Genomic DNA, 13,485 nt, shown 5'->3' on the forward strand with positions numbered 1-13,485 from the left:
ATTAGCACTTCACTTACAGGACTAATATATGACTGGACACAATCACCAACCAATCACCAATCACCAAGCCCGTGGATATTGTATCACTGTAAATGTTTCTGGTTGTCAATAAGCTGCCAATGATATATAACATAAATGCGACAAAACATTTCCATAATCATAAGAAATCTTACTAAAGCATATTGTAGGATTCCGACGATATCATAAGCATGTGTTTATGAATCACTATCAACGAGTGATGATACCAGATGTTCCCGAAAAGGTGAGCGAATCCTGCCCCACCGGTGGCACCCGTCACAAACACGCGCAAAGGCAAGTCAGTTGTTCACCTGAAAAACATCGGAACGTTTTGAAAGCTTTACTGAGGTCTTGAAAAACACATCAAAGGCAAGTCAATTATTCACGTGAAAAAAAAACGGGAACATATTTTTTCATGGTGCAAGTCAAAATAGAAAATCGCTTTGGACACCATTTTGGAATCACAAGCGAGAAATACAATTTCTTTATGCGCTTGTTGTCCATGACATGCAGGGACCTGCGCCAATGGCATGACACTCGATGATCCATGTTATACATGTACACATGTTAAGAACGTTATCATTGTCTGATGCACGCCAACAAGGATCATGCAAGGATGTGTCATCTGTGGTTTATTTGTATGTTTGTATTTGTATGTTGGGGGCACCTATGACCCTGTGGTCTTTGACGTTTAGATGTTCAGAGTTGTGAGCCAGGACACGTTGGCCGAAGGTTCGACTCCTATTGTCGCTCTGACTATGACCCTCGTCTGTTAGCTCACCTTACCCATGATCTTTGGTTCACCATTATGGTAATAAACACGACAAAATTCATTGTGCGATTCCTACTATACCAGAAGCATGTGTTTATGAATCACTATCCAATAGTTATGCTACCGTATGTTCGTGAGCGTATCCTGCCCCACTGGTGCACCTGCAACAAACGCATGCAAAGGCAAGTCAATTGTTCACCTGAAATAAACACGTAAACCTATTGTCCAAGTCAACATAGGGAATTGCAAATTTGAAAAAGTCCACATAACTACCATAAAAAAAATTGAGCGTCGGAAGACGTAACACTGAGTTAACTTTCCCCTTTGGCCAGTTAACAAGCCGTGATATGTCTGAACTATTGATCAACCAAGGCAACTCACTCACTCATTGGTCATTTGGCATGTAGAATATGAAAACGTGTGTTCTGTAGACTGAGGCAAATATGGTATTCAAAATACAATCAATACCACGTGGTGTGGAGTATATGGTGATGGAAATTCTTTGAAACTTCAGACCAAAGTCGATCAATATATTCATCAATGATCACTGCATTCTGAAAATGTTTTTCCTCATTGTTTATTGTATATTTATAAAGCAGTAATTCCGAATGTCCTCGTTATTTCCCCTTGTACCTTAAACTCCTGTGCTAGATAATATTGGTAAATCAAGTATTCAGGGTAATATGACACGCTGACATCAACGAGAGAGGTTTTACAGCGTTACCGCCATTCCATTTAGTTTTAGTGATCCAGGGGAGGTAATCCCTTACAATCTATGATTTTCTTTTAATGGCATATGCTTCTTTAATGAAGCGACTGAAATTCAGGTTTGACTACCGGCTTTGTTTCTTCATCAATATTTACGACTTCTTGTTTGCGATAAATGTTCTTAAGGTCTCTGAGAACGGTTAGAATAAATCATAGCCTCATTCTTTCTTAAACTCTTTACTGATAGTCAGGGATTGGAAAAGGCAGCCAATTATTAGTGCACCTTTGGTGACTTGCTAAAAAGACTTGAATATATGATCATCAATCCAGATAACCTTCGATAAAAGAATCATGGATAATAGCAGAAACATTAGTTGAATTTATGATACTTTGAACCTGGTGTGTATTTTATCTCTCGCGGCAGTCAGCAATATTCAAGCTATATGGCTGCAGTGTGTCGTCCACGCAAACATGTTGCTTGACAATAAACTGCAAAAGAAAGTACACAATTGCAAATTGGATTTAACCAGAAAAGTACAAACGTTATCAAAATGAAATTGGCTGAAAATGGTCGCTGTGTGGGCCTTAGGTTCGCAGTGATACCCATTTGAAACACATCGCCATCGAACAACCATTTCTTGTTTCACTATTAGCACCATCAAGCATGAGTGAATACTTTCTTTTGCCAGGCAGTTTTATGTCCATTGAACAACGTCAAACGCCGTCATGGTGCGTTGGCAGGCAATCATAAAAGTCTTCACTTCCGTAACTTTTAGAAAGCTATGTGCACTTTTAAAAATCAGCGCAGAAGGTTTTATAAACTTCAACTATTATAAATAATTACATTTGTTAATGATATTGAGTTTTTTTTCTAAACGCGAACGATTCTTCTCTATTTCCAAGTAGCATCATTTCCTAGTTGAAAGAAATAATTGAACAGCTGTCCCTTTAAAACATGGACCTCAAGGCATGCCAAATAATCATGAAAGGGAATGTTTCATTCGTCTAAGTGCTCAATCGCCAACGATATATTCAAGGAACCTTAAATGAATTAAAAGCAATTTATTTTGACATGATATGTTTTGTAGTCGAAAGCGGTGATCAAGTTTCGTTCCATCTTCCCAAACAGACATAATGTACATGGTTCGGGTGATATATCAACGTTAAAGGGTATTTTTTAACTTCTCCAGACAAACGTTGTTCCGTCAATCCCTAAGCAAAGTGAGGGGGGATTTTGAGATTTTGTAATACTTTTATATGACGTGATATGTTAAAAACAGGATCTGTTTGACATTTTACAGGCATTTTAAAACGATATGTCACCTGAAGTTTGCAGCTGTGGTAATCGTATCAGACATTACTCGGGAAAGCTAAGCCAATTTGCAATAGCGCAGAGTGGGCTGGTTTAAAAATATTATTCCGTTTCTGTTTTTACACCTCCCAACGGCATTTAATCAAATTTAGAGAAATTTGGATAGATTATAGCCAAAACTGGAATCACTAAATTGGGCCTTTTCTAAATCCCAGCGCCTAAGAATCAATGGCACTTGGCTGGTATTTTCCCGAGGGAGTTTGTTTATGTCCCGCCAAACGTGTTAGGTTCGGGAAAATCAAAAACGTGTATTTAAACATCGATATAAATTTCATAACCCAGATTATTACTTTTTATGACTTTTTTCAAATCTACCGTCTGAGATGAATTCCATCCGCGGAGCGAAATACCGCCCATATTGAAATTCGTCAAATACCGGTCAAATATTCCAACTTTTGTATCAAACCGCCCACCGGAAATCAGTTGGAAATATTTGGAATCAGATTTCAAGGATGTATTCCCCGAGGAAATGATTAAGTCAGAGCTGTCGCGTATTCTGTTTTTTCTGTGAACGGTAAACCCTCGGGTCTGTGGATAATGAAAAAGTGTCTGATAACGACATGACATTGTGGCTTCTAATAATGATATTAGAAATGTCAAATATACACTGAAGTAAATACTTGACTCTTTATTTTTGAAATGTAATCTCTAGAGAGGAAGGGTTGAGGGAATAGAAGATGTGGTTATATTTGAATATATATTTAGTTAGTTGAAGTAAATCGCGAAAACAACACACAGTCTGCTCATCACTACATTATGCACATAAAAGTGTGTTGTTTAACGCCGCAATATTCCAGCTTTATGACGGCAATCTGTAAATAATCGAGTCTGGACCAGACAATCCAGTGATTTACATGCTGAGCATCGATCCACGGAATTGGTATACGATAACTTGCATCAACCAAGTCTTACGACAAGCATAGTCGCCTGTTACGGCAAGCATGTGTTGCTGAAGACCTATTTTCTCACGGATCTTTACAAGTAAGAGTGAGTGAGTTGGATTTAACGCCACTTTTAACAGTATACCAGTTATATCAAGGCGTGTCAGCTTAATGTGGGAGAAAAGCCCGAAGTGATGCAGGTCTTAGATATTTACCACCTTAGTGAAACCCAAGAGCACGGGTATAGTGCTGACAAACCTAGAAACATAATCGGGGCGAACCGGGATTCGAACCCATAATCATAGGTTTCTTGCGTGCCAAAGGGACGCAACGCTGCACAGCGAATCGCGGCGCCTTAGACGATTGGGCCACATGTGCCCCCATCAGTATTAAGGTGAAGAAACTCCCTGTAACCTTTATAACAAAAATCGTCATAGCACAAGTTGAAATTCAAGATCAAAATATTATATATCACATAATAACAAATCACATCTTACTTTATAAGAACTGCAAGGTTTGTAAAACTGGTACACATTTCATAAAACACAAAGGACTCTACAAATTGTAAACATCTTTTTGAAAAAAAAACCCGTCAGGATATTATATGCATTGAATGTGTTTTTTTCTGAAGAGTGTCTATTTCGAAAAATACGTAAATGGTTGGAATTTCAAATAAAATGCATTTAAATGCAAACTCTGCACAGCGAATCGCGGTGCCTTAGACGACTGGGCCATCCGTTACCCCCTTACAAGTAACAAGTTACCGTTGAAGTCATCCCAGTCATTTCACATCCAACTCTGGAAATAATTAGTGTTACTAGCATAGGTAAAACAATGTGAAATACAAGATCGTGTCAGTTCAACCGCGTTTCTATGTGGGTTCTTGTTGCTCCATAACGTCAGTTGTGCTACCTTTCAGAATGAGTGAGTGACAAGGTTTTACCCCGCTTAGCAATATTCCAGCAATATCACGACGTGGAACAACGGAAATGGGCTTCACATATTGTACCGGGGATCAAACCCGGTCTTTCGGCGTGACGAGCGAACGCTTTAACCACAATGCTACCCTATGTTCTCAAAGGCTTTGTCGCAGTCACGGTTCTGAGAGTATCACAACTAAAAGTATATTTTTTTATCCGACATCGACCTTTTAAACTGCTTCCTTAGAAAATGTCCTTTTTAATTATGTTCAAAATGGTTTGCATGAAAATCGAAACAGTATCGTGCATTAATTTTATTTAAGGAATTCGGTATGACAGGATTGACATGTCCTCCATCTGTGTTTCAAAATACACCCGCCACTGCAATGGCTATCAGGAATGTTTGCAAACCATATGAATAACAGTCAAATACCGATCTATACAATTCTAATTTGTTTATAAAATACAAACATGCAATAGATAACGTAGTTAAATACATCGTCGCCAGTACCTATTGTTTGTTGTTTAAAGCCGCTCTCAGCAATATTCCAGCTATCATTAGCATCAGTCTCCGCAATTGGCATGCGATGACATGCATCACCCAAGACACCGAATCTGACCACGTAAACTGACGAGCACGGGTATGGCATTGATAAACCCGGAAACATATTCGGGGCGAATCGGGATTCGAACCAGCGACAATAGCTTTCTGGCGAGCCCAAGGGACGCAACTCTGCACAGCGATTTGCGGCGCCTAAGACGACTGGGCCACCCATGTCCCCGAGAAGGTAATGAAATAATCTACTAGATGTATTTTAATCACACTAAAGGTAATAAAAAGATTTGATAAAAGTTTTAAGACATTTGTACTCCTATGATGACGCAGTTCCAGCGAGGGTTCAAACGTGGCGTATCAAAGTAACAGCACATAATCCCAAAATATTATCCTCGTGTCTGCTTAGTCCCAACAGCAAGCAACAAGCAGCCAATAACATACTTGAGGAAACTTTTCTAGACATTAGTGGGCTTTAAGAGGCCTGGGGTGTTGGCCCAACCCCTTAAGGGCGATACGTTTGAATAGAAATCCTTGAAAATCCCCATTAGAGCTTTCACAAACCCGGTAGACGCTCTGAGGACTACTAAAATCAAGTTTAAGTGAATAAACCTCAACAGTTGAGCAAATTAAGCCCTAATGCAGTTCACAATACACACTAAATGATGACTGGTTCTAAGCATGTCCCTACTTACACTGTCTGGCTCGTATCGAAATCAATGTATGGTAACATTTCAGGCTCATCTTGAGAGAAAATATGGCAGGTGATTTTGATCGAGAGAGGACTTAGACAAAGGTTAGCCTTACTTAATGACGTATTTTAGGACGTGTTCATGGGAACTGGTTCAGTGATGCGTGGAAGTATATTATCAACTGCACAATTGGCGATAGAAATTGGTGAATATGGCACTGCTGGTCAATCGTACTAATGTTAGTCCGTTTTGTGATTGTCTCTATGAATGGGACAAAAGTATTAAACGTGAATTAGTCACAAAAATAGCATCGGTAAGAGCAGCAAGAGGAGGCAATCTTGTGGCACATTCGGGGACATTTGTGACAAGTGTGTTGATAGATATGTAACTGTTTTCGACATATCTCAATCTGTCATTTCTCTTTGATAAGCGTGTCCTTGAACAGCTGAATATGATTAACCTGCGGAAAGTGTATATAGGCATTTATTAAACATGGTTTAAGTGTATCGACGGACACAAAATAAAAGCGTCAAAACCCTTTCCTTATTCAGAACAAATCTCTGTCAAAAACGGATTCGATTCTACGATTCCGACTATATCATGAGCATGTGTTTATGATTCATTATCAAATAGTGATGTAACGAGGTGTTGGCGGAAACGTTGAGCGTATCGTCACAAACACGAGCAAAGGCAAGTCAATCAACAAAAAACAATCTACCAACAACATGGAATTTGGTCCTTCTTAATCATAGTATACAACGGAAATTATATTGCTGCACGTTGGAGTGAGTGAGTTAAGCCACCTTTAACAATGTTCCAGCTATGACTTCTTGTGGGAAGGGAGTCATGCAATGGACTTCAGCTTTTAGTGCAATGATTACAAATTGTCAAGGAAGAAGCACACAATCAGAAGCCTAACAATTATATCAAGTCTTGGTGTTTTTATATTCATAGTATCATGCCGCCATGGAATCCCAGAGTGATGTCTTATTTTTAGTTTGATTCGGTGTTGCACCACTACCTTACAAGAAAGTGTTTCAAGATGTTCTTCTTGTAAATAAAAACTTGCATTTAATAAAACCAATATTATAGTTCAAGCTACCGAACTGATGTGGTCGCTACAACCATATACATATGTGGATATGCAAATCAGAATCACTGTAGGTACCTAAGAATATATTGTTGGTATACCCTAAGGCAATATTGCTGGAATATCGCTAATAATCAGAAACTTTTTTTCATTAAATGCAGTTCTATATATCGAAGTTTATGATAATACCAGAGCTTAGCTAGACAAACAATATATATCTTATTAAAACCTAAATAAGCAATGTAAGTTTCTAGCATAGTGTGAAAATGAAATGAGCCACACAAACAATATGTATTGTATTAACTTTATTGAATGTTGTTTGGTTATTCCGAAGTAAATAACATATAATACTAATACTAAACTAATTAAATGTTTTAGCAGTTTTCTCCTATATAATAACACAACATATTGGAAAATGTCGCCAGCCAATGTGGCAACTGTATTTAATGTTCCAAGTCTACTGGAAACCATGCATTCACGGGTATTAATACTTCATAATAACGAATATGCTAGATGGTGTTTCCCTATACACACTATGAATCTGCCTTACCAATAACGTCCACAAAATATGTTTTTAATGAGTGTGTATACCTAATTATCATTATTATTTTCATTAGTGCATTTTCTCAGCCACAAAAAACAGACCCTCCAGATGTATATAATCTCAACAACAAAAAATCGTTGCCAGTATAATAGTACCACAGTACGTAATAGATTGGCATGTGTGGTCTCATGACTCCAGTATTGTTACAAGCGCCGACAGTTGACATTCAAGAAACACAGAAACTTGGAGATTTCAATACAATGTCCAATTCTTCCAATACCCAACGGCATTGATAAATCCGAGTGCAGCTCAAGCACTGTCATCAAATATGCATTATGGTGCTCTGAAAGAGGAAATATTTCCGCCTTTTATGTCATAATACAGTGATCTTGTAAATAATTACAGTCATTTTTTTCAGTCCAGCGACATAGCCGACAGCAATGGCCTAATATAGCTCGTAATGCAAAACTTAAGAAGTTCCTATTGTCAAAGGGAAAAACGTGCAGACGGTTCTCGCCAGCCTTTGAGAACAGGTCTTGCTAATTGGTCCTTAGGGGTCCTTACTATTCACGACCACTAGGACAATCTCGTGACATTTTGTGAAGCCTTCTGGGAATATTCTTGGAATTAAAGTATATGTTTTTGCGAATTTACTTATAAACTTCTTTCTCAACGCATCCGGATGTATCAGCTGTGAGCACGAGGGGTTGGGGAAAGAAAGTGTGGTGAAGGTAACGAGGTTGCTATTTGAGTTGTTTTGTTAAACTTGTCGGTGCCTGTTCCGAGCTACAGCACGTTCTCCATGCATGATACTTTAATCTTTGATTATTAGGAACAACAAGTAGGAAATTGAAAAGTAAAATGGGGGAAAGCATCATTTTCAGATAAATATTTGATTTTGATGTTTTGGGGTCCAACGTTTAATTTTCCCATGCCTTACAGAAGTGATCAAGAGCATATATATAGTAGTAATATATTGCTCATCTTTAGAAAGAAGACTTCTATATAATTCAATGACAAAGTTCCATGTGTGGCAGTTCTATAAATAATCACCCAAACCTTATGCACTGGAACACCTACCAACAGACGCTGTGCACCGTTTTTCCTTCACACCCTCACACCCTCACACCCTCACTCCCCCTCAAACTCATACAACTTCATACCTCAATCCCTTTCACCTCCACTCTCTCACACCTTCTGACCTTTCACCCTCAACCCCTCACACCGTTACACCCTCCACCCCACACATCGTGCCATCCTCCATCATATACACCGTTACACCCTCCATCCTTATACATAACACCATTACACCCCCAATCCCTCACACCGTGACACCCTCCACCCCTCACAACGTTACACCCTCCATCCCTTACACCGTGACACCCTCCACCCCTCACACCGTTACACCCTCCATCCCTCACACCTTCACCCTCTATCCGTGACACCGTGACACCCTCCACCCCTCACACCGTCACACCCTCCACCCCTCACACCTTTCACCCTCCACCCCTTACACTGTTACTCCCTCCATCCCTCACACCGTTACACCCTCAATCCCTCACACCGTTACACCCTCCATCCCTCACACCGTTACACCCTCCATCCCTCACACCGTTACACCCTCCATCCCTTACACCGTTACACCCTCCATCCCTCACACCGTTACACCCTCCACCCCTAACACCATTATACCCTCCATCCCTTACACCGTTACACCCTCCATCCCTCACACCGTTACACCCTCCACCCCTCACACCGTTACACCCTCCATCCCTCACACCGTTACACCCTCCATCCCTTACACCGTGAAACCCTCCACCCCTTAGACCGTTACACCCTCCATCCTTTACACCGTTACACCCTCAGACCCTCACACCGTTACACCCTTCAACCCTTACACCGTTACACCCTCCATCCTTTACACCGTTACACCCTCAGACCCTCACACCGTTACACCCTCCACCCCTTAGACCGTGACACCCTCCATCCCTTACACCGTTACATCCTCCATCCCTCACACCGTTACACCCTCCACCCCTCACATCGTTATACCCTCCATCCCTCACACCACGACACCCTCCATCCCTTACACCGTTACACCCTCCATCCTTTACACCGTTACACCCTCCACCCCTTACACCGTTACACCCTCGACCCCTTACACCGTTACACCCTCCACCCCTTACACCGTTACACCCTGCATCCTTTACACCGTTACACCCTCCAACCCTTACACCGTTACATCCTCCACCCCTCACACCGTTACACCCTCCATCCCTTACACCGTTATACCCTCCATCCCTTACACCGTTACACCCTCCATCCCTCACACCGTTACATCCTCCACCCCTCACACCGTTACACCCTCCATCCCTTACACCGTGAAACCCTCCACCCCTTAGACCGTTACACCCTCCATCCTTTACACCGTTACACCCTCAGACCCTCACACCGTTACACCCTTCAACCCTTACACCGTTACATCCTCCACCCTCACACTGTTACACCCTCCATCCCTCACACCGTTACACCCTCCATCCCTTACACCGTTATACCCTCCACCCGTTACACCGTTACACCCTCCACCCCTTACAGCGTTACACCCTCCATCCTTTACACCGTTACACCCTCCACCCCTTACACCGTTACACCATCCACCCCTTACACCCTTACACCCTCCACCCCTTACACCGTTACACCCTCCACTCCTTACACCGTTACACCCTCCACCCCTTACACCGTGACACCCTCCATCCCTTACACCGTTATACCCTTCACCCCTTACACCGCTATACCCTCCACCCCTTACACCGTTACACCCTCCACCACTTACACCATTACATCCTCCACCCCTCACACCGTTACACCCTCCACCCCTTACACCATTACATCCTCCACCCCTGACACCGTTACATCCATCACCCCTCACACTGTTACACCCTCCATCCCTCACACCGTTACACCCTCCATCCCTTACACCGTGACACCCTCCATCCCTTACACCGTTACACCCTCCATCCTTTACACCGTTACACCCTCCACCCCTTACACCGTTACACCCTCGACCCCTTACACCGTTACACCCTCCACCCCTTACACCGTTACACCCTCCATCCTTTACACCGATACACCCTCCAACCCTAACACCATTACACCCTTCACCCCTTACACCGTTACATCCTCCACCCCTAACACCGTTACACCCTCCACCCCTAACACCGTTATACCCTCCATCCCTTACACCGTTACACCCTCCATCCCTCACACCGTTACATCCTCCACCCCTAACACCGTTACACCCTCCATCCCTTACACCGTTACATCCTCCATCCCTTACACCGTTATACCCTCCATCCCTCACACCGTTACACCCTCCATCCCTCACACCGTTACATCCTCAACCCCTCACACCGTTATACCCTCCATCCCTCACACCGTTACACCCTCCATCCCTCACACCGTGAAACCCTCCACCCCTTAGACCGTTACACCCTCCATCCCTTACACCGTTACACCCTCAGACCCTCACACCGTTACACCCTTCAACCCTTACACCGTTACATCCTCCATCCCGCACACCGTTACACCCTCCACCCCCTTACACCGTTATACCCTCCACCCCTTACACCGTTACACCCTCCACCCCTTACACCATTACATCATCCACCCCTGACAACGTTACACCCTCCACCCCTTACACCGTTACATCTCCACCCCTCACACTGTTACACCCTCCATCCCTCACACCGTTACACCCTCCATCCCTTACACCGTGACACCCTCCATCCCTTACACCGTTATACCCTCCACCCGTTACACCGTTACACCCTCCACCCCTTACAGCGTTACACCCTCCATCCTTTACACCGTTACACCCTCCACCCCTTACACCGTTACACCCTCCACCCCTTACACCGTTACACCCTCCACCCCTTACACCGTTACACCCTCCACCCCTTACACCGTTACACCCTCCACCCCTTACACCGTGACACCCTCCATCCCTTACACCGTTATACCCTTCACCCCTTACACCGTTATACCCTTCACCCCTTACACCGTTACACCCTCCACCACTTACACCATTACATCCTCCACCCCTCACACCGTTACACCCTCCACCCCTTACACCATTACATCCTCCATCCTTTACACCGTTACACCCTCCACCCCTTACACCGTTACACCCTCCACCCCTTACACCGTGACACCCTCCATCCCTTACACCGTTATACCCTTCACCCCTTACACCGTTATACCCTCCACCCCTTACACCGTTACACCCTCCACCACTTACACCATTACATCCTCCACCCCTCACACCGTTACACCCTCCACCCCTTACACCATTACATCCTCCATCCCTCACACCGTTACACCCTCCACCCCTCACACCGTTACTTCCTCCACCCCTCACACCGTTATACCCTCCATCCCTTACACCGTTACACCCTCCATCCCTCACACCGTTACACCCTCCATCCCTCACACCGTCACACCCTCCATCCCTCACACCTTTCACCCTCCATCCCTTACACCGTGACACCCTCCTTCCGTTACACCGTTACACCCTCCATTCCTAACACCGTGACACCCTCCATCTTTTACACCGTTACACCCTCCATCCCTAACACCGATACACCCTCCATCCCTTACACCGTGACACCTTTCACACTCCATCCCTTACACCGTGACACTCTCCATCCCTTACACCGTTACATCCTCCATCCGATACACCGTTACACCCTCCACCATTACACCGTGACACCCTCCATCATTACACCGTTACACCCTCCATCATTACACCGTGACACCCTCCATCATTACACCGTTACACCCTCCATCATTACACCGTTACACCCTCCACCCCTTACACTGTGACACCCTCCATCCTTTACACCGTGACACCTTCCATCCCTAACACCGTGACACCCTCCATCCTTTACACCGTAACACCCTCCATCCCTTACACCGTGACACCCTCCATCCTTTACACCGTGACACCCTCCATCCCTTACACCGTTACACCCTCCGCCCCTTAAACCGTTACACCCTCCATCCCTTACACCGTGACACCTTTCACACTCCATCCCTTACACCGTGACATCCTTGATCCCTTACACCGTGACACCTTTCACACTCCATCCTTTACACCGTGACATCCTCCATCCCTTACACCGTTACACCCTCCACCCCTTACACCGTTACACCCTCCATCCCTTACACCGTTATACCCTCCACCCCTTACACCGTTACACCCTCCACCCCTTACACCGTTACATCCATCACCCCTCACACTGTTACACCCTCCATCCCTCACACCGTTACACCCTCCATCCCTTACACCGTGACACCCTCCATCCCTTACACCGTTATACCCTCCACCCCTTACACCGTTATACCCTCCATCCCTTACACCGTTACACCCTCCACCCCTAACACCGTTATACCCTCCATCCCTTACACCGTTACACCCTCCACCCCTTACACCATTACATCCTCCACCCCTCACACCGTTACACCCTCCATCCCTTACACCGTGACACCCTCCATCCCTTACACCGTTACACCCTCCATCCCTTAGACCGTTACACCCTCAGACCCTCACACCGTTACACCCTCCATCCCTTACACCGTGACACCCTCCATCCCTCACACCGTTACACCCTCCATCCCTCACACCGTTACACCCTCCATCCCTCACACCGTTACACCCTCCATCCCTCACACCGTTACATCCTCCACCCCTCACACCGTTACACCCTCCATCCCTCACACCGTTACACCCTCCATCCCTCACACCGTTACACCCTCCATCCCTCACACCGTTACACCCTCCATCCCTCACACCGTTACACCCTCCATCCCTCACACCGTTACACCCTCCATCCCTCACACCGTTACACCCTCCATCCCTTACACCGTTACACCCTCC

General features: G+C 44.4%; 1 protein-coding gene across 1 annotated transcript; it reads left to right on the forward strand.

The window, feature by feature from the left end:
- The first annotated feature begins 907 nt into the window (after positions 1–907).
- Positions 908–11,031, forward strand: LOC125372224 (mucin-2-like). Its single transcript, XM_048381447.1, has 2 exons — positions 908–972; positions 9,993–11,031. The coding sequence occupies exons 1-2, from the start codon at positions 908–910 to the stop codon at positions 11,029–11,031; spliced, it is 1,104 nt and encodes a 367-aa protein (XP_048237404.1).
- The last annotated feature ends 2,454 nt before the right edge of the window (positions 11,032–13,485 follow it).

Source organism: Haliotis rufescens, unplaced genomic scaffold (genome assembly GCF_023055435.1).
Source record: "Haliotis rufescens isolate VD_foot unplaced genomic scaffold, xgHalRufe1.0.p SCAF_39, whole genome shotgun sequence".
Taxonomy (NCBI): Eukaryota; Metazoa; Mollusca; class Gastropoda; order Lepetellida; family Haliotidae; genus Haliotis; species Haliotis rufescens.

What these genes read in the sequence shown, in the direction of transcription:
- LOC125372224 (XM_048381447.1), top strand. Translation starts at nt 908, where the DNA reads ATGCTACCGTATGTTCGTGAGCGTATCCTGCCCCACTGGTGCACCTGC. An exon ending in TGCAACAAACGCATGCAAAG is followed by an intron (nt 973 to 9,992) that starts GCAAGTCAATTG and finishes TTACACCCTCAG; the next exon opens with ACCCTCACACCGTTACACCC.